At 39.7% G+C, this 24264-nt stretch overlaps 1 protein-coding gene across 5 annotated transcripts in view; it reads right to left on the bottom strand.

Annotated features, from left to right (window-relative positions):
- NUMB (NUMB endocytic adaptor protein) overlaps positions 1–24264 on the bottom strand; it is a 60484-nt gene that overhangs the window by 19735 nt on the left and 16485 nt on the right. For all 5 annotated transcript variants that reach the window (XM_080992233.1, XM_080992236.1, XM_080992235.1 and 2 more), the window contains exons 2-3: positions 6032–6174; positions 2619–2693 (exon numbers count right to left, since the gene is read on the bottom strand). In XM_080992233.1, the coding sequence (XP_080848359.1) occupies positions 2619–2693; positions 6032–6157 (201 nt within the window). In that variant the 5' untranslated portion in view covers positions 6158–6174. The remainder of the gene's footprint in view (positions 1–2618; positions 2694–6031; positions 6175–24264) is intronic.

The raw sequence follows: 24264 nt of genomic DNA, 5'->3' as shown, positions 1-24264 counted from the left end.
AAAAAAAGACTTGTTAAAGACACTAACACTGAAGACAATTTTAACTAAATGAGAGAGGATGGAGACAAGACACAGGCAGCTTCCAACACAGTTTACTGATGGGCAGGTAAAATGCTGTTTGTCAAGAGGAAAGCTACATTTTAAAAGCATTGTGGTAAAAATTGTACATCAGTATTTTATTCTGTCAATTCATACTATTCTAAGTAGAGTTAGGAATAAGACTAATGAAACTATGCCATGTTCCAGCAGCCGTGACAACCAAAGTATATAAACTCAATTATTCCCACCCCTCCTCTAGTGAGCTTGGATATGTGTTTCTCCATAACTGAAAGTAAAAGGCAGTGTGTCCTAAAAAAGAAAAAGTAACGTTTTATATCTTTGGGGGAGCACTTCCTCACATAATCTTTTTGGTATTATTATCCAAATCTGAGGCATGCAGCAGGTCCAGTGAAGACAATTTACTGCAGCCATTGAAGAGCACAGAAAAGGAGAAACCGGGTTTAGCCATTTAAGAGTTTACCACACACAAGTCAGTCTGTTTTGACAACATCAGATTGCTACACCCAGATAGATACATCAAGATTCAACTGCCCTTGAATGACTTATGACTTGTTCTGAGAGGAAATTGTTCTACTGTATTGGAAGAGACACGGTTGCCCTGCGAAAATGGAAGTTCAGTCGACAAAACAAAATCCTGGGTATAAGCTAACAAAGAAAATCCACATTTATGAACAGAAACAAAAAGCAACAACTTAAGAATGATTTGATGTTTGGTTGACATTTGAAGTCTCAATATGAGAATGCTCCTCAGTAATCAGTAGAAGTGGCTTGAGAGGAGTGAAATACATCAATATTTTAGAAAAGCAGCGCTAAAGTCAATATCAATTGGCTTTATGTACAAATGGTCTGACAGAATCAGTTAATCTATATAGAATAGTATAAGTGAAAGCTGTATGAGCTTAAGATTTCAGTAGAAATAGTGTTGAATGCCACACAAGGAAGGCCCATAGTCTTGTGATTTCCATGTGCCATGTGTGTGTAATAGGTGGTTTCAAGTGACTGTTATTTCAGAGTGATCTTCACTGGATATAGTACACAACCATTTTGTTTAAATTATGGACATGAACAGGGAATTCAAAGACTGAAGTTATGTTCTTTGATTCCAGAAATGTAGTGTGCAGTGTGCCAAATGTGTTATACGCACAACTTTAAACATCTGTCTCTTTGGGCTTAGAAATGGGGGGGGGGGATAGTTTTATTGATCACTTTGTATTTAGTTGTACCAGACACTCATCTAACTAATTTGACAATCTGCTTGCTCCCCCCCCCCAAAAAAAAATATGGAGAGCATCATTTATACTAACAGGTCTGAGACTTCTTCCTGCCCTGAAATGCTCTGTGGAGTATAGCATTCACATCTTCCAAAATGATCAAGACTAAGAACAATGAGAAATTGAGGATGGCATCTAATCAGATCACTGGAGTTCATTCAAAAGCTCAAAGCCCATTTTTTCATCCTCTTGTCTGTGACTGAGAGAAGGAAACAACAGGTTTGAGTCTGAAATCACTATATTCGCGTGCAAGAGGACCTTTTAAAAATCTTTTTAGTATTTTGTCGTAGGCTTAAGATTTATTGATGCAGTCAATGAAGAACACAAAAACAACTAAAAAAATGTAATCAGTGGGTGTCAAAAGTCAGCTACTCCATTTAAAACAGGGATGCAGAACAGAATTTAGCCAGTGGGCTGGAACCCTGCCAAGCCAGGTTCAAGGAGGCGGACCCAATCTCTTGTCAATCACTTGATGTCACAATGATACCAGGTGATCCTTTTTGCCTTTGCAAAGCATGCAAAAGGCTTTCTAAGCCATGGCAATCAGCTATTAATCAGGGCTTAGAAAGCACAGTGTTTGGGGGTGCCTGCAAAGTCCCTTTCACCCAACTCCCCGCCTCTTTACCTGCTCCACTTCTGATGGTGTATGCATCAGGTGTAGGGCAGGCGGACATGGCTTGGCTGGAGTATAAAGAGGCCCCCTAGGCCAGAGTTTCCCCACCCCTAATTTAGAAGATCTTATATGGCATGTTTTTCTTCTTAGTGAGGAATCTGATCACTACAAATATTCAAGAGAGGTTTTTCCAGTTCTCCCCCATCTTCAGTCATGAGTGGAAGCAGGTATCAGGAGGAGTAAACACTCCTTACAGCTAGTATCAGTTAACCATCTGGACACCTAAGTACAGCAGTAAAGTGAATGCCTCTAAGCACATACATGCTATGGCAGTCCCAGTCCATATAGCACAGAGAATAACTATCCAAAAAGCTAACCAGCTTAATATAAAGATAGCGGCATTTGTTTGAAGCACAAATAGCATACTTCCGAGAGAGGTCTCCTTAAAAAAAAAACCACAGCAATAAGCCTAAGTCTTTCAGAACTGTTTTAAGAACACAGAATAGCTACTTTGACCAGGACAGAGCAATGGTTTTAGTTCTTCTAATTTGTACTGGTATGCCTCTGCAATCATAAGCTCTGCTTTAAGGCAGCTATTTAAATTCCCCTACAAAAACCTCTGTAAATGGAAAACAATTGCATACTTAAAATAATATTTTAATAAGTATACATACAGCTTTCAGTCTCTTCACAGCATCTTCACATATATGCATTCCTCTTGATTCATCTACTTCCACATGTCCCAGATACTGAAAGGGAGAGTGGAGGGGAAAAGCACCGATTAGAATAATTGGACTAAACCAGCACTTTGTAGTTGTATTTATCTTCGTGCATCAGCTGGATTAAGTAGTCCAGTATTTTCACACATACTATACACCCTCAACATAATTCAGACAAAATATAAGTCTATGGACAAAACTATGACTCAGAACACAGCCATGTGATTTTTAAACAGGCCACATAGCAGCTAGGATTGTGAGAAGGATTTAAAAGATCTTTATATCACCAGGCACAGCCACTGTCCTCGGACCAATGAAATCTTGCCATTTTATCGCCCTTCCACCCAAGTCCATAAATAGTAAACCTTCCAAGTGCTGTCTTGAGACATGGTTAAGACAGTCTTTCCTTACAACAAATGATTTTGTGGTTTCCATTAATCCTAGAATTTATAATACTGAAGAATCTTCTCTGGGTGATCAGTCTAATTCTACTTGTTATGATGTACTATATCATAGATAAAACTAATATAATGCCAACTACTGACAAGCCATTTATTTAAACAAGGCTCTAGAATCAGCTCCTCATTTTTAACAGGCTGTTATGGATGGGGCTAATACGCTGGCACATGACTGCTGCAGTGTTATACAAAATGACTTTGTATGTCCAGCCAGTCTTCATTCTGAAAAAGGGATGTTATATTTCATCAAGGAACTACAGTATGCAAACTATTATACATTCCCAATGACCATAGCACTGTTACTAATTATATAGGCTTAATCTAAATACTTTGCCTGGCAATTTACCTCATGCAAATAGGCAAGGAAAAAGGTGTCAAGATTAAATAAAGTTGATTTATTCTAAAGGCCCTATTTGTTGGCCTATTTCTAATAGGAATGAAATCTTAAGTTCCTAATTGCACAGAGCGTTACAGAAATTATTTAAGTTCTTACACCTATTTCATAAGCTTGAGAAAGCCCAACTCTTCCCCATCCCACGCCAATAAAAATGAGGCAGAGAGAAGATATGCAATTCTAAGCAATTATTGGTACTAGTGGAATAATTTCAATTCATCAGTACCTAGTTCAGCAAAGTTCATATGTTCAAGTCCATTCAAATGCAAGTAGGATAGGTCTCCATGTTATGGCTACCATTCTATTACAGAACAGTGGCATTTAGAACTGGACTGGTAGCTTGAACACCTCATGTGCTTAAAACGTCAAGAATGAAGAGTTTTACACTGTAGTTTGTAGGATCAAATAGAAAGATTCGCAAGCAGCAGCCACAGAACCAAAAGTGATCCTCATTGAGGGGCGGGGGAAATTGTCCCATCCTCCCAATGCCATGCCACAAACACAGCTATTTAGTAGTATGATTTTGTCCACCACTCTTAGAATAAGTTCAAGGTTCCAACCCTCAAAGAGGTCAGCAAAGCATCTACAAACTGTAGATTGACTTGTATGCAAGACTGTACTATCATCCATATTTCTTTGAAAAAGTAAAGAAAGCCAAACCAAATCCATTTTTTCTGCAATTTGGGGGTCTTCACAAATGCCCATTAACTTGTGCTTCTTTCCAATTTCTTCTATTCAGCAAGACTTCCACTGTTGTTTTTAAAAAGCAAAAAAAGCAGGTATCTTCTTGCTATATAAAGCTTCTCGGTACTCTATAAAACCATGCTCTTATATTTCTGGTCAGGTATGGGTGTGTGATATTCAGTTGGAGGTACACATTCTGACACTGGAAAATGCATCTTACGTCTCCTCATTTACTTACCTATTTAATGTTCCAGTGAGGTTTATAAACACAATGACAAATAAATGACATTGGTGGAAATAGAGTCTTCTTAATAATAATAATAATAATAATAATAATAATAATAATAATAATAAATAATAATAATTAATAATAATAATAATAATAATAATACCATTTGCCGCAAGTCAGAAGATTAACATTTACTTTACCACTCCTGAATGCTTATCTCACACCAACAGTACCACAAAGGCAGTACTGCAAAGGTCAAACATCAAGCCAGCTGAAACTGTACTAAACACAGATGAAAAAGTAAGCATTCTACTTACTGAAAAGAGTTTAATTTCTATAAATGCAGCTCTACTTCTATAAATGCAGCCCTACTTTAATGGAGTAGGAAAGGCAAATACAAAATAAAACCACCTCTACTAAAAAACAAGTGTAAGAAAATAGAATTTAGGGGGAAATAAGACTGTACTATTATTAGCCTGGATAACTGATAAAAACACTTTTCTACTGAATATCTGCTTTGTAAGCAGTCAGTTTGCAACAAAAGTATCCCCATTAGATCTACAGAAATTATTTATTGCATTCTTGTGTGTATTCCATATGTGTGTGACTCCTGCAAGAAACGGAATAAGAGCTACCTGATACAGTTGATTGCGAACACCAATATAAGGTGGAAAGAGGTAGTTTGGGACAAAAGATATAAAAGCCATGACCGTGAGCTGCTGGTAAGAATACTGTTGCACCAGTGTAGAATATGGATCAGTATAAGCACCATATCAAGACATAGGCCTCTTAGCATCAGAGTTGCCTACTCTTTTCATATTCTGGCCTGTTCCCTTATTTCATATCCACTTAAACAGATTCAAAAAGCACAATGCTATTTTCTTTCTTTAATCTGCTACCTCCTCTGTTGAAGCAACTCAAGGACACACAATACAGATTTATGAGAACCATTAAAACAGCCATTCCTATTTGCTAAAGGGTGTTTAACACTACTAAGCAGCATGAAAAAATTAGTTATCCACTAAAGGGTGAGACTTGCTGTGAGAAACAGAGAACAATAATTTTTAACACTGTTCCAAAAGTGTAAATCACACCCTTGGCTTAGCTAGCAACTTTCTATAATGAACTTTTAAAAAAAATAATCTGACTAGCATGGAAGACATTTGGAAAAAAATTATGGCTGCATGATGTCATGTTTAACTACTTTGATCAATCAGCGAATACCCTTTTGATTAAAAGGTTCTCCAATTAACCTTTAAAGAGACATTACCCCTTCCCTATATAACAAATGCATTTAAGATGCCTATTGTATAATTTAATAACAAAATATGCTTATTCTTCGGACTATAGCTTTATACATGTGCTAATGTATGCCAATTTAAACAAGCAAAACTTGTAAGATTCTTTCTTTAACCAACATTTCTTTAGTCAGCCCCAGCGATATTTTATATACGGGAAGAACTATAAAGAAAATGTGTGCATAGACAAGAAACAGGATTTGTACAAATACAAACATTCTTCCACGTAACTATTGTTAGCATGATCCAAACACAAACAGGATTTAGAAGTTTGCTGCAGTTCTTAAAAGAGTAAATATATTTACCTTAACAGGAAAGCTGCATTTGCCAGTCCGAACCCCTTCTTCATCTGTCTGCCACTGATGTGGCCTACTTGCTTCAGGGACATAGACATCTTTCTTTCTTCTGAAGCTCTGTCGTAATTTATTCATTGCTCAGTTCTTGTGCCCTACAAAAAAGGACATGGTTTAAATGAAAATTGAACTCGGATCTCAATATAAATAATGAACCAATCTACCATATTTCTCCAACATGGTAAAAGGTTTGCTCAGGCAGTCCTTTAATATTACACTAACATGGGGAAGGCTTTTCCATGGGTTCATCCCTTGGTGCATCCCCTGGTGCTTATATAACCTTGGAAGGCTCACAGGCACATGCACAGAGGCCAATTGCATGTCTCTTTTCCATAGAATCAGCAGCCCAGGATGCTGACCTTGTATATAATTGGATGAACCCATAGAAATGTGCTCCTTTCATGTCAGTGCAGTAGTTAAGAGGATACCTTGGGGGAAGAGCGAAGGAAAGCATTGTGGCATGTGCTTCAGGACCAGCTTAAGTGGCTATGATCAAACTGTCTATTGTTTCACATATTCAAGTTATTACTGATCCATCTTCCACTTCCATTTTCATCTCCTGACACAAGATGATGCCCCTTCCATAAGCACGTAGGTTTTCTGCCATTCCTGTTCATGAGAAAGGCTTACATTTCCTAAAGCCTCCAATACTGTATTGCAAATTATTTCTAAAATGCTATTCAAGCCTCATACTTAAGTCTCTGCCTTATACAACACAAGATCTATTATGCCTCTGTGGAGATCACCCACACATGTTCAGACACCACAGAATACCCTTGGCATTATAGTGATGCCCATACAGTTCTGTACATTCAAAGTCACTATTTTCCACAAAAGAAAGCATGGACCAACATAACACCAAAATATGAAGCTTGACAGAGGTCACCACTGTGAATAGCTTCCTAGCTGACCTGCTAGACTCCTTAATGAATTAAGCAACAAACATTATAGCTAATGAAATTTATATTTTGACAATCTATGGAAATTAGTATTTACCTCAGTACTTCGGCTACTTTATATTAGAATGCATTTATAGCTATTACCCTTTACCTTTACCTAGCCATTCAGCCCATGTTAATTTTTTAAAACAAAAGATTTATGGATGCAATTGATAACCCTTTTGGGTTATGTAACATTACTGAAGGACTAAGGTGAACATAAACCCAATATGAATTTCAAAACAACCTGTCACTGACTTTTTCAGAAGGTACATTTACCTTCTAGCAAGCCAGTAAGTTACTCTTCAGTATCCCAGCAATGTCAAGTATTGAAAGCAGTCTGCCAGCATCCTGGGTATGCTGGTGTTACTAAGGCTGCTTGCCAAAGCAAACACTTCCACCCACGTATGAATTCCTAGTTATTACCTGAGGTGCCTTTCATGATCTGATGACAGGAAGTTTACAGCACAGGAAGCAACTTTGGTACACAGTTTGATAGTGTCTGAACCCCAGAAGTGAAAACCTATCTTATTATTAAAAGATGCAGGCTGGCCCCTGAAACTGCTTTCAGCACCATAGCTCTGCAGCCATTGCAATCCAAACCAATAAAGCTAAAATATAATTGGCAGCAAATGATCATTAATTGTACAGTAAATGATAGGATACCCTCTCAGTTACTATAACAATTGCATCATGTATGGACTAGAAGCCAAGCTATTACAAGTGATTGTTATGAAGAGTATCTTAAGAGCACATATGTTTGAACCTATCTGTTTTAACAACATGCTGGTAAACAACTTAATAAACAGAATCCCCCCCAAGCCTAACATTTTAGCAGAATATGTCAAACATGTCAAGGCATAATGAATTCATCTGTTGAGTTCAAGTATATTCCAAGGTGAACAAACTATGAAGCAAATTTATCAAATGGCACCTGGTCAAAGCTGCCGAAAGACTGCTTGTTGCTCAGAGACCAGACTGTTTCATTGAAAGCTATTAACATAGCTGCTGAACTGCTCAGACTGAAGCCTTCAGAGAAGGAAGATGAACGGGCAGTTTTTCCACTGGCTTCTAATTTATCAGTAGGCACATGTTGTGTCATGCCTTGTTATCCGAGATGAATGGATACACCCCAAATAACTTCCATAGCAAAGATATAGGCATTGCCCTTCTGCAAATACAGAACTGCCTAGCATATACTAAATGGTTTCTCTCCACCCACAATGGCTGCGTCTGCACAGAATGCTAAACCATGGTTTGTTTCAACTGTGGCATGTTCAAATCACAAGTCATCTAACAGACAATCAGACAAGGCACTGCTTGTTTCTTCCAAGCTTATTTTGTTGTCCAGCGGTTCTTTCTTCATGATTTTTATCTTGCTGAACATCTGGGGTGGAGTAGCCAAACAAGCAACACTGTGGCTGAACAAATCATGGTTTAGTGATATGTGTGCATCAGGCCTGAATCAGTACATCACCCAGCTTCAGAAGACAGTGCATATATTATGACTTCTACAGTCAGCATGAAATGCCTGGTGGCCAAAATATACTATTACTGAGGATGGGAGGAACAATTATGTGGTGCTGGTAGGGGCTGGGATTTGACAGAGGTTTCCCTTTGCTGCTGCAAAAAGACCCTGCTGCACCCAAAATTGCAGGCTGTTGTGAAACTTCCATTGGCATTTTGGGGATGAGCAGAGCCAGCTATGAATCCACTGGATCTGAAACCAGTCCATCTTCCTTAGAGCTACCCAATATAGGCCACTCTGCTGCACCAGTCCAAGAGGAAAATTAACTCTGCACCTGCACACAGTTAAGATTACTCAGTTAGTGAATCACAAGGTAAAGGAAGCTTCTTAACTGTGGGATTCAACATGCCCTTGCCACTCATGTGTGTTGCATGGACAGAACTATAAATGAGGCAGTGTCAGCACAAAGGACACTGTTAGAACCAGGACCTTGTAAGAATATCTGAGGTTATTACCAACACAGTACAGTTGTGCAATATTTAACATTTGAACTGAGAAGTTTGGATATCCACCGGTCACAGCCTTCAACAGCAGGGACACAGAGAGCTCATCAATAAGCTTTAAAGCTTAAAAAAGTGAACTGGCAGGTAACGGAAGGATTATAGCAAATGGATTTGATAAAAATGGATTTCACCTATCTCTGCAACCTGGCTTTTCAGATAGAGATGTCAAGGCTATGAATGATGCAAACTATTGGAGTTTGAAGTGCAGTGAACTATCCTTCCATAACACAAGAACAGCTGATCTATTACCACCACAATCTTGTTGAATAGGATTTGAGAGCTTGACCAAGTTAAATTCTCAGTCACAACTAGACATGTAAGAACTGAAACTATCAGAGCAAGATCACAAACAAAGGAAATATAGAAGCAGCACATATATTTTTCCAAGTTCTCTCACTATAAGAAGCTGAAATTTTCCTGTTACTTAGGAGTACTGATGCTAAGTTTGTGAACAGCTAGATAGAATACTCCCTCCTCTGGAATACCATCAGCCTCTTTTCACCTTATTCCTCTCTCACTTTAATAAAAATGCGTATCTGCATAGTCCATCCAGCAAAATGCAACAATTTAAGACACATCTCATGTAACTCCAGAGCAGCTTCTTCAAATTATGTTGAAACTATTCCCTTAACTCCAGAACAAGAAAACATTATGTACTGCAACAGAAACCAAAGATTATGGATTTCAACCAACTTTGATTTACTTTTAATCATAACTACTCTTAAGTATTCTACAACTTTTCCTTTATCTGCACTTCTAAAAATGCACACCACATCCCCTTCACTAGCCGAACATCGGTCTTCCTTTCAAGTAATACTAGTGCTGCCAAACTACTTTCAAAACCGATTACCATTCGTTGTCCAAATAATTAGGAAAGGAGTAAAATGGCAGACTAGCCCAGGACATATGATTTAATAGTTACAAAAAAGATCAAACTTTTAACTTGGACTCAGTGACTCTCAGCAGGCAGGAGGAAAGAATGGACAACTAAACCTAGTCTAAGGAAACTTACAGCTGTACTATATCCTTCACAACTTCAGAGCAGACACACAGAGAGGAGTCCAATTCCATTATTTCACCAGCCTCTCCACCCCAACCCCTTTATAGTTATTTCAGCCTCAGAGACACTTCTTGAATGTGCACACAAAAATGGTTTAAATGAATTAAGGGGTTATTCCAGGGCAACAGATGGTTTGCTACAAGCTCCAGATTTTACAAAGGAAAACAAAACTTTTAATTGCTTTTTGTCTTTGTTTTTTTCAGGCTTACTTACAAGCCTAACTTGATCCCCTTTCCACCCACAAGTTGTAGCAAAACTTTCACATCTTTACATCAAGTAGCTTTTTAAAAAAGCTATTCATTTTTGGCCCGAGCTATATATGATAAAAATCTGTTACTCTTCAGTCTGCCAGGTTTTACAGAAAGCTCTTCTATGGCACACGCTTTTATTTAGCATTTTATGCATCTTCTGTAAGAAACATAATAGCATAAAAGTTCTTTTAAAAAACTGTAGTAACAATACAACCCTATTCTTCCTTATCATTACAGGTTGAGAGGATCCAAGAGTCAATACTGATTGCTGCCGTTTGATGGCACACATTTTTGAAGTTTTAGAGACTTAAACATAAAGGCATGCTCAGTTTTGAATTCTAAAGAAGAAAAAGCTGTAGTAGTGCCAATAACTTAAAGACTGTGTATTTTAGAACCACACCCTGAGTTCTACTGCTTGCCAAAGCCAAACAGCTGCATGCTGTTAAGAACTTAACAGGAACGATACATGTAAGAACTCAATTGCTTTTATCACTAGTTACTAGACATTCCCTCTGCTTTAGGTTATCAACATACCATGCAACTTTTGCTCAGAAACATTTTAACAGGATCATGCCCGCAACTTGCGCAAGGGTTACGTTCTGGGGAGCGTGCTAAAGCCAAAATTGTGTATAGCCAAAACACAACAGCAAACCTTTTAAGCAGGGGTCTGGTCCACTGCCCCTCAGACCTTGTGGGGGGCCGGACTATGTTTTGAAAAAACAACAACGAACGAATTCCTATGCCCCACAAATAACCCAGAGATGCATTTTAAATAAAAGCACACATTCCACTCATGTAAAAACACAAGGCAGGCCCCACAAATCACCCAGAGATGCATTTTAAATAAAAGCACACATTCTACTCATGTAAAAACACGCTGATTCCAGGACCGTCCACCGGCCGAATTTAGAAGGCGATTGGGCCAGATCTGGCCCCCGGGCCTTAGTTTGCCTACCACTGCACAATAGGTTCAACAGCTGACGGGATTGCCAAAAACTTTGTTCCCCAGACAACTGCCCCCTTTTAATTTTTTTACAATTTCTGAGTGCGTAAAGCTAAATGTGCAGAAGTTAAATGTGTGTAAGTTGCAGGTTTATTGCACAGCCGAAGTCAACAGAAGGGTTTGGACAGGGGTAACTGGTGCCTCCAGGGAGTCAGAATAGTACAATTCCTGCTCCCTCTACCAAGCCACTCTCATTGCACCTTCTTCCATCAGCTCTACACACTTCAAGCTTCTCCTACCTGTTCCACTCAAACTCTGCCCTCACAAACCCCTCCTGTCAGCCACAGAAGGTAAATGGAAGGCAGCTGGGCAGAAGTATTTATCCTTAGAGTTCGTTTCATTTCATTATGAAATGAAAAATAGTATTGCATAAATCTGCCATTATGAACTTGCTTCTGGAGAGCAAAAAGCCCAATGTTCTCAAGCACAAGAAGAATGCTCGGCTCACCTAATGAATATGCAGGTTCTCATACGGTATGGAGCTGTGGATTCTGCTCCCTATAGCCCACTATCAAGCCACAAGCAGCAAGCCAAGAACAAACGCTGACTATCGCTTGTGATTTGTTAGGCGGGAAACACACGACAAGTCCATGTTCAGATGGCATGAAAAACAGCCCTGCGCAAAAGAGCATTATTCACAGTACACAGTCCGTCCAGGCATATAGTAAGAGCGTCTGTTCCAAATGAAATGGGTGCAACATATACAAAACTGCAGGTTTAAGGTCTATTTCAGCTTAGCTAACTATTTTTAGCATGAATTGTGGCTTTGATTTCTTTAGTCTGCCATGTGTTTCCATTAACCTTTAAAATCAGATACAAACTCAAAAATTGTATCTGGGTGTTCTAAAGTGTATGCTGACCCTTAAACCATGACTTTACTATGAAAGCCTCTGCCACAAAAAAGATCTTAAAATGCATTTCACTACCACATGAGTTTCAAACTTTCCCAAGTGAATAAAACTGGAACTGGAGCTTTAGAATACTGCTTCTCACAGTGGAATTTTTATAAGTAAAAGCAAGAGAAAAAAAGTTGTACGTGAGAGATTCATCAGTTTTAAAAACAGAAGTGGTAAAATCAAATCATTCCATTAGAACAAGTGTTTTATCTTTATATATTCAAGGTACAAAGGCCAATCATATTTATCCAGGAGAAACGGATCTGAAGCAGTGTGTGTGGTTGGTGTAAAGTTTTATCTGTCCTTTGAATGCATGTTTTTATCTGCTGCAGGCAGCTTGGTAAGTAAGTACAAAGTTCTTTTGTGGACTGGTAATCGTTAGCAAGAGGGACGCGGGTGGTGCTGTGGGTAAAACCTCAGCGCCTAAGACTTGCTGATCGTATGGTTGGCGGTTCGAATCCCCATGGTGGGGTGAGCTCCCGTAGTTCGGTCCCAGCTCCTGCCCACCTAGCAGTTCGAAAGCACCCCTAAGTGCAAGTAGATAAATAGGTACCGCTTTATAGCGGGAAGGTAAACGGCGTTTCTGTGCGGTGCGCTGGTGCTGGCTCGCCAGAGCAGCTTTGTCACGCTGGGCACGTGACCCGGAAGTGTCTCCGGACAGCGCTGGCCCCCGGCCTCTTAAGTGAGATGAGCGCACAACCCTAGAGTCGGATACGACTGGCCCGCACGGGCAGGGGTACCTTTACCTTTACCTTAATCGTTAGCAACTGATCCACCTATGGAGTATAGCTTGGACAGAGGACTTGACAACTTAAGATTCTTGGAACAATTGCTACTTGCCTCAAATCAGTGTTTGAAATTAATCAGGTGCCAGGCGCACTTTGCGACTGGCATGTGTCCAACTCTGACCAGGCAGAGATCTCTGGGAGCCAGGTTGGTGCCTGACATCTCCATCTGGCTGGCCCCTCCAGCTTCCTTGCAGGGATTTTAAAAGTTATTTAAGAGCTTTGAATGCAGAAGTCAGGATCCTAGAAAATGCTCAGCTAGTATCTATGCCATAAAGTTCAGTTCCAGAACAACTGAACTCTTGGGTTTCTCAGCTAGAAGGAACCTTAGATATGTTTGGATAAAAACACATTACTGTAAAACAGCCTAAAAAGTGGAGCCCAACATTCTATTCTTAGATCTCTCTTGCAGCAAGGGGACTTAAAGCCCTTAAGGGTGAGGATTACCGCTCAAGTACAGAAATCACTTCAGGGAGTTCAACAGAACCAGGAATTAGCCAACAACATGCATGAGAAGGAAACCAAGAGGGTCACAATTGGAAAAGTGAATGGCACATGAGTATTAGGAGTAAAAAGCATCTCAAACTGTGCTTTTAAAAAAAGAAAGGAGGGGGAGGTGCTGTTACTCACCATGAAGTTGCTACAGTAAATGCCACATTGTTAACACTGGTTGGGTTTGTGTTTGCCAGTACAGTGGTACCTCGGGTTTAGTACTTAATTCGTTCCGGAGGTCCGTTCTTAACCTGAAACTGTTCTTAACCTGAAGCACCACTTTAGCTAATGGAACCTCCTGCTGCTGCCGCACCGCCGGAGCACGATTTCTGTTCACATCCTGAAGCAAAGTTCTTAACCTAAAGCACTATTTCTGGGTTAGCGGAGTCTGTAACCTGAACTGTATGTAACCTGAACCGTATGTAACCTGAGGTACCACTGTACTGTGTACCCTTGAATACCTCAGAAAAAAAGCACTCATCTCAGACATGTGTACTAAGAAACACTTCAATCATCCCTTCAGCCAAAAGGTTGTAACTAATCCTTTTCTAGCTTGTTGATGCAAGATCAGTAATGAACAAAGCAGCAGAACTTCATAACCTCATCTGGTAGGAGGTTGCCTACCTTATATATATTGACCATTGGTTCTGGCTATGTACTTGGTGCAGCACCACGGTGATGTTTCAAAGGCAGTTGATATTCTTTATGTATAGGCAGTCCCTGCAGAATACAGTCAACTTTGCATCTTTATGCCATCAGCCACTCCACCACATAATGCAGAAAGCTGTCTGTGGACAAACACTGGCTCCCTCAGCCTGAAACAAGGTTAGCGTCACATCCCATGGTCAGGTTTGACTGAACTGTCCAGGGGTCCTTTACCTTTTACCACTCAATTCCTATCAGACTTCTGGACTGTTCTGACAAATGGTCTTGTGCCTGGCATTTGACTAGTGTGACACAGAGGGTCTTAGGCATGGCATTTAAGTCAGTCGGAATGATCATTTTGGAGGAGTTTTGATGCACATCCCAAGACTCCCTTCCTTGGAGATGGCACAGAACTTCACATCTGCCAAGCAAACCCTGATCTGCTTCCCAATTTTACAGACACAACTGACCACACATGTGCTGCACTGGATTACACTCAGGTAACCTGACCAAAATATTAACCTGACCAAAATACACCTAAAATATTAACAGGAGGAAAAACTTCACTGTATTAAACCTCTCCCTAGCAACCTTGGATACTAGGAATAGTCAGTTCTACTGATTAATTTGCAGGTTTTAGCAGGTATAACTGGCTCCATCTTAGGTTGTTGTTATTTGTTTTGCAAGTCGTTTTTGGTGTGGGGATGGGCAAATGAATCAGCTTCCTAGAAGCTGATAAGAGGAGTGCTCCAAAAATCTACCTTGCCCCTTTGAACATCTCTATGAAATTGCTAAATGGCATGATTCATAGGTCTGTTATGGGGTTATCATCATCACCCTGTCAATCAGACAATTCCATTTTTATCAAATCTACGAGTGTCAGTTTTAGTTCTTATCTCAGGTCTGATAGCTGTACTTTGGCTAAAGCTGAATACAGATAAAATTCATTTTAGTCCTCAGATTGCAGGAGACATATCTAAAAAAATTATCCAGTAGCATCTTAGAGACCAACCAAGTTTGTTCTTGGTATAAGTTTTAGTGTGCATGCACACTCCTTCAGATACACTGAAACAGAAGTCACCAGGCCCTTATATTGCAGGGGACAGTGAGGTGTATTTGATTATTCTGCTGTCATTTGTCAATTATGCTTGCAGTCCAGGAGAGATTTTGGCTCTGTCTCTGATATTAGTTAAATGAGTGACAGATATAGCCAACACAAGTCTTTTACTATTTGCATTCAGTCTGCTATATCTAGACAAAAGGAATCTTTACACAACATGCATCTGATTGCCTTAAAGCATTTAGAAAATTTATGCTTGGACAAAATGCAATAACTTGCCTCCTGCCTGATACAGGATAGCAGGGTCACATAACAGTACCTGCAGCAACTGCAATGTTGCTGGCTTCCAGATGCCATTCAAGATGTTTCTTTGACCTTTAAAGCTCTAAATTATCTGTCTCAGTATATTAGGAATATCTCCCTCCCATGTATCTCCTGGGATACTGGGAAGCCACCCACTTTAAAAATTATTTGTACTGCTATGTCTGTCAAAACTATGCATGATTGCGGTGAAACAAGTAATTAATATATATTTCTACTGAATATTAGCAGCCACATACTTCTCAATAACAGATAAGGCATTATAAAAGTATTCAGGAACTGCCCCTGACAACACAGTACTGACACTATATCCCTTTTTTAATGAAGAGATCAGAAAGGTCATAAAGTCTCTGCTCGTAGGACAAACATTTCAGAAAAGAATGGTTATGAAACAAGCATGCCCTCAGAAGTTAAACTAGTATTAGCTTGGAGTCAGCAAAACGAAACACTTTATAATGTCTTTGTACAGGTTCATACAGAAATGTAGTAAAACATACTACTCAACAATAAAAGTGTATAATGGTATAATGAGAAAGTGGATTGTAAGAGGACACATGGAATGCAGGATTTACAGTAAATCTTGATTTAAAATGGGCTGCTTTACTATTTCCACCAAATTAACTCACTGCAGTATTCTCTTCCAACAGGGTTAACTGACAAATGGTTAGCCCAAGCAACTGCACTTTAGGGTGAGACTTTTGATTTATCAGACTTATCCAAACAGTGTTTGGGATATAAGCCCAAGAAAAGCTTAATTGCTAGCCTCAGTACAAAGCAATCATTCTGGTCTAAAATCTAAGCTGGAGAGGAACCTAAGTCCTCCCTTTGTCCCTGCCTCCAACTCAACCACCCTTCACTGGTTCTAAGCTCTCTCTTACATTTTTGTTGCTCCAGCAGTGAAGCAAGACTACTCTCCCAGCTCTCTCCACAAATGTCTGGCATGCTGCTAAAGAGCTGAAAGGAATGGAGAAAAGTAGACTTTTCCCACACTACTGACTCATGTCAGTAACTACATTTTGCAACACCCCAACATTTGGACTCTTGTGGAAGAGTGACTGGACCTGATCATTTTCCGGTGATATCACGGGGTGGGGGTGGGGTTGATAATCTGAAATGAGCACCAGGCAGAGATTGAAAAACAAGCTATTTTCCAAGGCTGTTCAATTTTTGAGCCTGACTGGGACAAGTTCACTCATCACTTGATGAGACTATTAAATCCAGCAAGAACTATCAATTTGGTATGTTTCATTACTGATAGCTTTTGTTATACAAGTCCTCTTAGCAATGATAGCTACTGCCAACTTGCTATTACGCTTTCCCAGATATTGTGCCCAAGTTAAAATGTTTTATTCCAGAACTAACAGCAATCCAAGCTACAAGGAGCCAGCATCATGCCAGTGTAATTTACCCTAATTCCAAACTCCATTCTGCTAGATTAGTCAGCCCAAATCTGGCAGAGGGGAAACAGCTTTTAAAATACAGTTTGACATACACCACCCGCTTCTGGATTGATAAGTCATGTGACTGAGGTAAATAGCATTTGGAGTGATGTAAGCCTCCCCTGCCCTGCCCCCAGCCCTGAAGATTCCATTACCGGGGGGGGGGGCTTACCCCCACCTCAACCTTGGGCTCAGCCAACTTTGGCTCAGCCAGTTGAGCCACAGTTGAATCAGGATGGAGGGCTTATGTTGGCATCTGTCTAGATGAGCCATAATCAGGGCTTCAAACAGCTGAGCACCACTTGAGCCAGAGATCTGCCTATTTCAAACTCTGCTCAACACAGTGGGTCTTGGGTTTGGACTGCTCCCTAGAAGTTTATACATTCACATATGATTCTTTCATAAACCTTATGTTGTCTTTATGCCTAACATTACCAAATACACCAGGATCAGACAAGAGATGCCCCCCTATAAATGTTGGACTAAAGCTCCCATCATCTCAGACCATTAACTATGCTGGGGTAAATGGGTGCTATGTTGGCTACCTCTGCAATAAATTACACCAAGAAAATTAGTGGTGTAGGAAGTCATATTTACATAATTTTACATCCTGCATCTTCAATGTAATTTTATATTCCCTGTGCAGAGTAGTACAAAACAAAAATATTATAACGTGATCAAGTAAAGTAATGTTGCAGCAGACAATTTAAATAGAGCAGTTTGATACAAGTTATACAAGTTTTTTTTGGGGGGGGAGCTTACTCTGAAATTATTAAAAGCCTGGGAAAACAAATTTGATTTTGTTTGGTGCATAAATAAGATCTATAGGATATATAGGGTACAAGTGATTACACCAATAAAATGTTGCTAAAAGTTGCATTACAAAGTGAGTATATACAATTCTGTTACACTGTATGCCATCAAAGGCTACTTACTTGCATGCTATTTTTGTTCTGATATGTTTCTTTGTATTTATGCAATGCCTCTGCGTGCAGAAACTCCAGAACAGATTTTCCCTACTAAAGTTCAAGGTAGAATGGAAGCTATTGGGTTTTGGAGATGAAAAGAAGCTCGCACAAAGCCTGAATATCTGGAATGAGACCTTGCCAAGAAATTTTGAAAGCCCTACTCCAGATAAATATTTAAGATTTTAAAACAAATGAATTCTATGTTGTCATTTCCTGACCACTGAGAGACTTCCCCAAGATGGCATTTAACTCTTCTGATCACTCATTAACTACCACAGAACCCTGAGCACAACTAACAATTACATGTAAAATTTGCTTCACAGATTGGAAAGGGGAAATATATTCTTACCACAAGTAGCTTGCAGTGAAAATGAGGCTGTCAGCTATAATCACCTCTGTAATAATGACTGAGAAATTCAGCAAGTCTCATACTCAGATCCCTTTTCTCCTCCTAGACTTCTAGGAAATTGGGGGCACTCCATAGATTCAAGCCTGCCATGAAGCAGGTTCCACGCCACTCAACACCAGAACTCCAATCCTGCCTGCTGGTCAGGGAATATAGCCAAGGCAAGTTTCCTTTAGGTAACTCTCTCTTGTGTATACTTGTCTTGCTTAGAGCATTTCCTTTTCTCAATCAGACAGCTGAGATTTGATAAAGACTCTAATCTGCTCCCAGAAAATCAGTCTTGGTTGCTTTTAAGGAACTAGGTGCTATAGCAGCCCCCCAAGATAAGGATGTATGTGTGTGTGACAGTGGCTCCTCCTACTTCCCCCTCCCTTCCTCTCAAGTTAGCAAGTAGTAAAGAAATGTCTTCACCCACTTTGAATCTGCCCCCACTTTCAAAGGATTCCAAAGGATAGGCATAGGGCTGTGGTAGTCATGCATGCACACCATCTGATGTATAAATTATAAAACTGAGGTAGAGGGCAAAATTAGCCCAGTTACATCCAAATAGATGGAATCTTAATTTTTTTAATTTAAATACCTAACCTCAAATTTTTGCATGTCAGACTGTATAAACTACTTTTCAAGTGTTCTGTTGCAAGCACACAGTTTTCAAAGTTCACTTAAAACTTAAAACTATTAAGACTTATTTCCAAACCTCAAGTATCATAGAATCATGCCAGCACTTAACAAATTCAAAGTTCTATGCCAACAGTTAAGTGGGTCAGTTTTCTGCTTCACTGGGTGTTTTGTCACAGAGGTTCCACTATGCTTTAATAGACAGCTTGTGTCTTCTGCAGCAGACATACCCCCCCCCCCTTTCGTCTCCATTATTTCACTGCTATTCTATCAGGACACCTCTCCATCATGAAACATACAATAATTAATGACACAGGTCAATGTTATCAGGACCGTGCTTGCTCTGAGTTACATAGCTACAATCCAGCTGAAAATCAGATCCAAAACCATATCAGTTATTTTCAGTATTGACATTTACCAGCTAATTTAGCAGGTAATACAAAAATATGAGCTTGCCTGACTTCAAGAATAATCCTACTCACATGTCAACATGGCTATTTTAACTCATTTGTAAAAATATCTCAAGAAGCAATTAAATTTCAAATGGAGAATGACTCATTCGCTCATGCTAAGCTACAGGCTAAAAAGTGCAAAGCAGAATAGGATTAATGTCTTAAAAGTGTGAGATTTTGTAATTAGGATAATTCCCCTCAAACAGAAGACATTTTCAAGTAATGTTTGGCTCAACTGTGACCACCTTCACCCATACCAATTTGCCTAGTCACTGGGCTCATCAGAGACTTTTCTCTGGGTATCATCTTCTGAGGTTCAAGCACATTGGTGACCAGACATAGTATATGAAATCCAATTAGGAAAGGGATCTCATTTTTATTCACATCAGTCTTGACACTGAAACACTACTGTATTACTGACTTGTTCTTTTGTCAAGAAAGCATGATACTAGCATATTTTTTTTACATTCAGGAGAACTGCTGTCCTGATCTTCTGCATTTCCAGAAACAAAGTTGTCTCATCCTTCACAAACACCTCTAATCCAGCAATTAAATTACACCACACACTGCAAGCCTTTCCAATTCACCAAACCAGATTTCCCCAGCAAGCAATAGTTTCGTATTCAAAATTATGCTGTCTACCTTATATAAGTAACAAACTTAATTAGTTTAGAGCAGAGATGTCCAACTTCCAAGAGACTGCGATCTATTCCCACTAAAAAAAAACTGGCAGTGATCTGCCCACTGTATTGTCCAAAGTTGCAAAGTTGTTAGACTTTTTTTGAGGAGCATTGATCAGAGTTGTTGAGCTGTGTGTGTGTGTGTGTGTGTGTGTCAGCATTTTCATTTGAAGGGTATTCACAGAAGTGACACGAAAATGAGGCAAACAAACCACAATTTGGACCAACATATGTGAGCCAGCTCGGTAAACCATGGTTAAAGCCAACTGTTACTTTTTAACATTATGCATGAAACAGACATTTATGTGTAACAGCCTTTGCCAGGTTTGTAATCAGTGTTAAAAACTCAGATATATAAGCTAGGCGCCAAATGGCTCCTTAAACCATGGTTTAAGCAAATCTCTTTTAGTTCTTCCCACTGAAAAATCAACTTTAAAAAAATGCCTAGTGGAAAAGCCTCATGACATACTTGTCTGCAATTTGGCAGATTTCTTACCCAGGGACATCTCTTTCATGTCGGCAGTTTTCAGACCTATTACCCACAAAGTACTAGAGGAGAGTAAGTGATTCCATTTTTAGACACTCCTAAACTGTAATGGCAGTCTTGCAGGAAAACCACCGAAGCTATCACTTCTGAGGTTTGGCAGGATTCATCCCCTTAGAAGGAGTGACCTTTGCCACCAAATTCTTTCCAATTCTACCCATAAATAAAAGTTAACCTTTAAAGGTGACCAGCAAAAAAGATTCCACGCAGACTAAGTGGCTTGTAATTTAGCAGATTTTATGTAGTATATAGGACTTACTATGCCTGCAAGTTTTTGCAGAAAAGTGAAGAAGTATCACTGTTTTTTCATTTCCCAATAGTGAAAGTGTCATATTGGAGTTTAAACCAAATTTTGTGGTCTATGCACATCCTTGTTAGTTTCTTCTATTGCTTGCTTACATTGGCCAATTTCCATAAAACAAGGCAAAGCTTACAGGCACTTGATCTTCCCTATCCATACCAAAAACCTCTAAGAATGAGTGCAAGTATGCTTAGCACATTGTTTAGCCGTAAAAACTTACATGACAAACAGAATGCTTAAAAGTTTCGAAGACAGCAATTTAATTTTCTAGTTATATTATATGCTAATCACTGCACAGCCTGCCGGCGCCTCAGTTAAAGTTCTGGGGAAATGCTTTTTAAGTAATTGGATCAATTGTCTGACAAGCACAAAACAATTTAAGCTTCAAATACTTTTTATCAAGTTCAGGAGAACTGACTGGGGGCTGTTAAGATCTAATGGTCTTTTTGGTCTTTGTTGCTCTGGTTATGTTTGAAAAGCTGATCTAGGAGGATGACAAGAAAATCCTGCCCACTAGACACCAATACCCATTAAGGAAATGTACACTGCAGCAGAGCTCAGTTTACAAGTCAATTGTTTTAGGTCTACAAACTGCTTGAAAGTTAAGTTCCAAGCCTTTATATATTGATGTGTTGAGATTTGCTACAATTACTCAAAGTAAAAAAAAGGGCACCAGGTATGTTTCTAGGGACACTGTTTTTCAACCATCCTGAAAGTGTACATGGACACCAAAGCAATAGCTATGACCTGAACGCAAATTAATCCAAGGTGTAAACTAGGATTAGAGAACCTCGGGTCTAGGGGCCAAATGTGGCTATCCAGGCCTCTCTGTAAGCCATGCCCCTGCCCAAGCCACCTTCCAAACACCTCTGGCTCCACTCTGTCCTCAAGTGTTTTTCTCCTGTCAGGGATGTGTCTCTGAACTGTAATAATGCCTCCGGCTTGTCTAAAGTGAGCAATGTTTGTGTGGGTTGGTGGAAAACACCTGCTAGCGTGGCTAGAATGCAGTCTACTGTACAAAGGTCAAGAGCACATCCACTGATTGGCTGACTTTTGCTTCTCGCCATAACCACCACTGCCATGGTGGCTGCCAGAAAATTCCCCACAAAAGAATTCAGTCATGATGTTGAAAAAGGTTCACCAACCCTTCGCTAAAACAACAATTCCCACCACCACCCCAAGTTCAGGAAATGTGCAATTTAAGACCTGATTGCATAAAGTTCTTCAGTGAACACAGCTGATTTGGTCGGAAGTTTTCTTGCAGTCTGGGGCTATGGGCAAATGCTGTTCCTGTGTGGTTTTGGAGACTTGGGAGTCATCACTACAAGTTGCAGTATAGTAGTTGTGAAATGAACGTTGCTCACGATGCAACTGAAAGCATTATTTAAGGCGGGTAAATGTTGCATCCCAGAAAACTAAGCAAGCAAACTGTAAGTACCAGAAAGCAGACCCGTACAGAGCTTGTCTTGTATCCACCTGCTCCCCACCTGCCAGGAAGTCTCCTGGTGGTAGACATGGCTTTACTGAAGAAATGCACTGCAATGAAAGTATTGAATATATTCCAGCAACAACTAGAATCAAGTGCAAATACTGGAACTAAAGAAGCTGGTTTTCCTACTTGGCATAAACACACCTTTGCAAGGGGGTTGCTCAGGCAGCCATTGCAGTTTAGCAGTAAAACACAGAAGAGAATACACGTGGCATATACTGAGAGGAGGTTTAAATGCTTTTGCATAGATGTGCAATAAGCTCCTATGCACAATAGAAGCTTTTGATAGTTAGGGTTCCCTTTTTTCATCAGATTGTCTTGCAGAGTTGAACATTATGGAATCATAACCTAGCTTGGAATAGATGAACACATTGTGGATTTATATTAGACACATGGGATTTACTTCAAATGAGAGAGAAGAAAGCCCTGAAAGTTTATTGGTTTTGTGAACTGCACATTTCCATTTGGTAAGAATGCAAGTTTTTTCAGCATCATTGTCTACAATTTAGCCTCTACAACGGCTGAATCCAAATGCAAGTCACACCTTTGCCAAAGTGACAGTCTAAGTTTGAAAAAAATGTATACTCACTTATTACAGTCCATGTATAAATAGACAAAAAATTCTGAACAAGCACACATTGTTCAAGAGTAAGAATGTAATAAGTGTTCTTCCGGATCAGGCCAATCTGATCTGTTCTCAGTGGCTAACCAGATGCCTACGGGAAGCTCTCAAATAGGACACAAGCTGAATAGTGTCTCCCCATCTGTGATTCCCAGCAACTACTATTCAGAGCCATACTGACTTTTATATCCTTCTATCACAGGCTTCCTCAACCTCAGCCCTTCAGATGTTTCTGGCCTACAACTCCCATGATCCCTAGCTAGCAGGACCAGTGGTCAGGGATGATGGGAATTGTAGTCTCAAAACATCTGGAAGGCCGAGGTTGAGGAAGCCTGCTCTATCATATCCCCCGTTACTCACATTTTCTCTAAATTATGAAGTTTCAAACACTGCAACCTTTCCCTACATCAGAATTGTTTGCTCTTAAACATATCACCTCCTCTAAAGTAAACAATTAAATAAATATAAGCAGGTTCAACATGGGCAACGTTTTCAAGCCATCATTGTTCATATTCTTTGCACAGCAACTACTGGTTTAAAAAGGAAAGGGGTATTTTAAACTTAGTGCCACAGTGAACTTAAAGGGGAGGTAACCTTCACGAACAGACTTCTATTATCTCTAAAATTATCTAGAAACACATCTCAACTTATGTTACAGTAAGCAAAGGCTAGGCTGATCTGTAGGAGACTGAGGGCTGTAACTTTGTGCCTTCAGACCCCTGAAGTTCCCAAATTTGCTCCTAGTTGCTACAGGCGTCAGGATATTGCTGCATATGCCTCTTGTTTAGACTTTGGGTGTGTGCCTGCACTGCTGCAAGGAGAGAAAGTATACAGCAGCCTTCCAGGTGCTGTTGGGACTCTCAGCAACCATCAACTCCAGACAGCATGGCCACTGTTCAGGGATAATGGGAATTGTAGTCCAGAACATCTGGAGAGCACCAGGTTGGGAAAGACTGGTGTACAGCATAGTATTCAAATAAATCAGGAAACTGTTCTTAAACCAGGGAGAAGAAAGTCAAGAAATTGTCCTTTTCACAAGGCATTTCAAAGGATAGCAATTTTACTTTTAATTCAACCAAGGAATGAATCTGTGATAGCCAAAATCACAATATTCATTTAATCTGTACCACATTTCCCTCTTCAACACACTATATTCACTGGCTATCAGTAGCATGCAACTGCAG

This window comes from Podarcis pityusensis, assembly GCF_964106645.2.
Source record: "Podarcis pityusensis genome assembly, chromosome: 1".
In the NCBI taxonomy this organism is placed as follows: Eukaryota; Metazoa; Chordata; class Lepidosauria; order Squamata; family Lacertidae; genus Podarcis; species Podarcis pityusensis.
The sequence above is the reverse complement of the archived record's forward strand: the minus strand, read 5'-3'. Positions and strand labels throughout refer to the sequence as shown.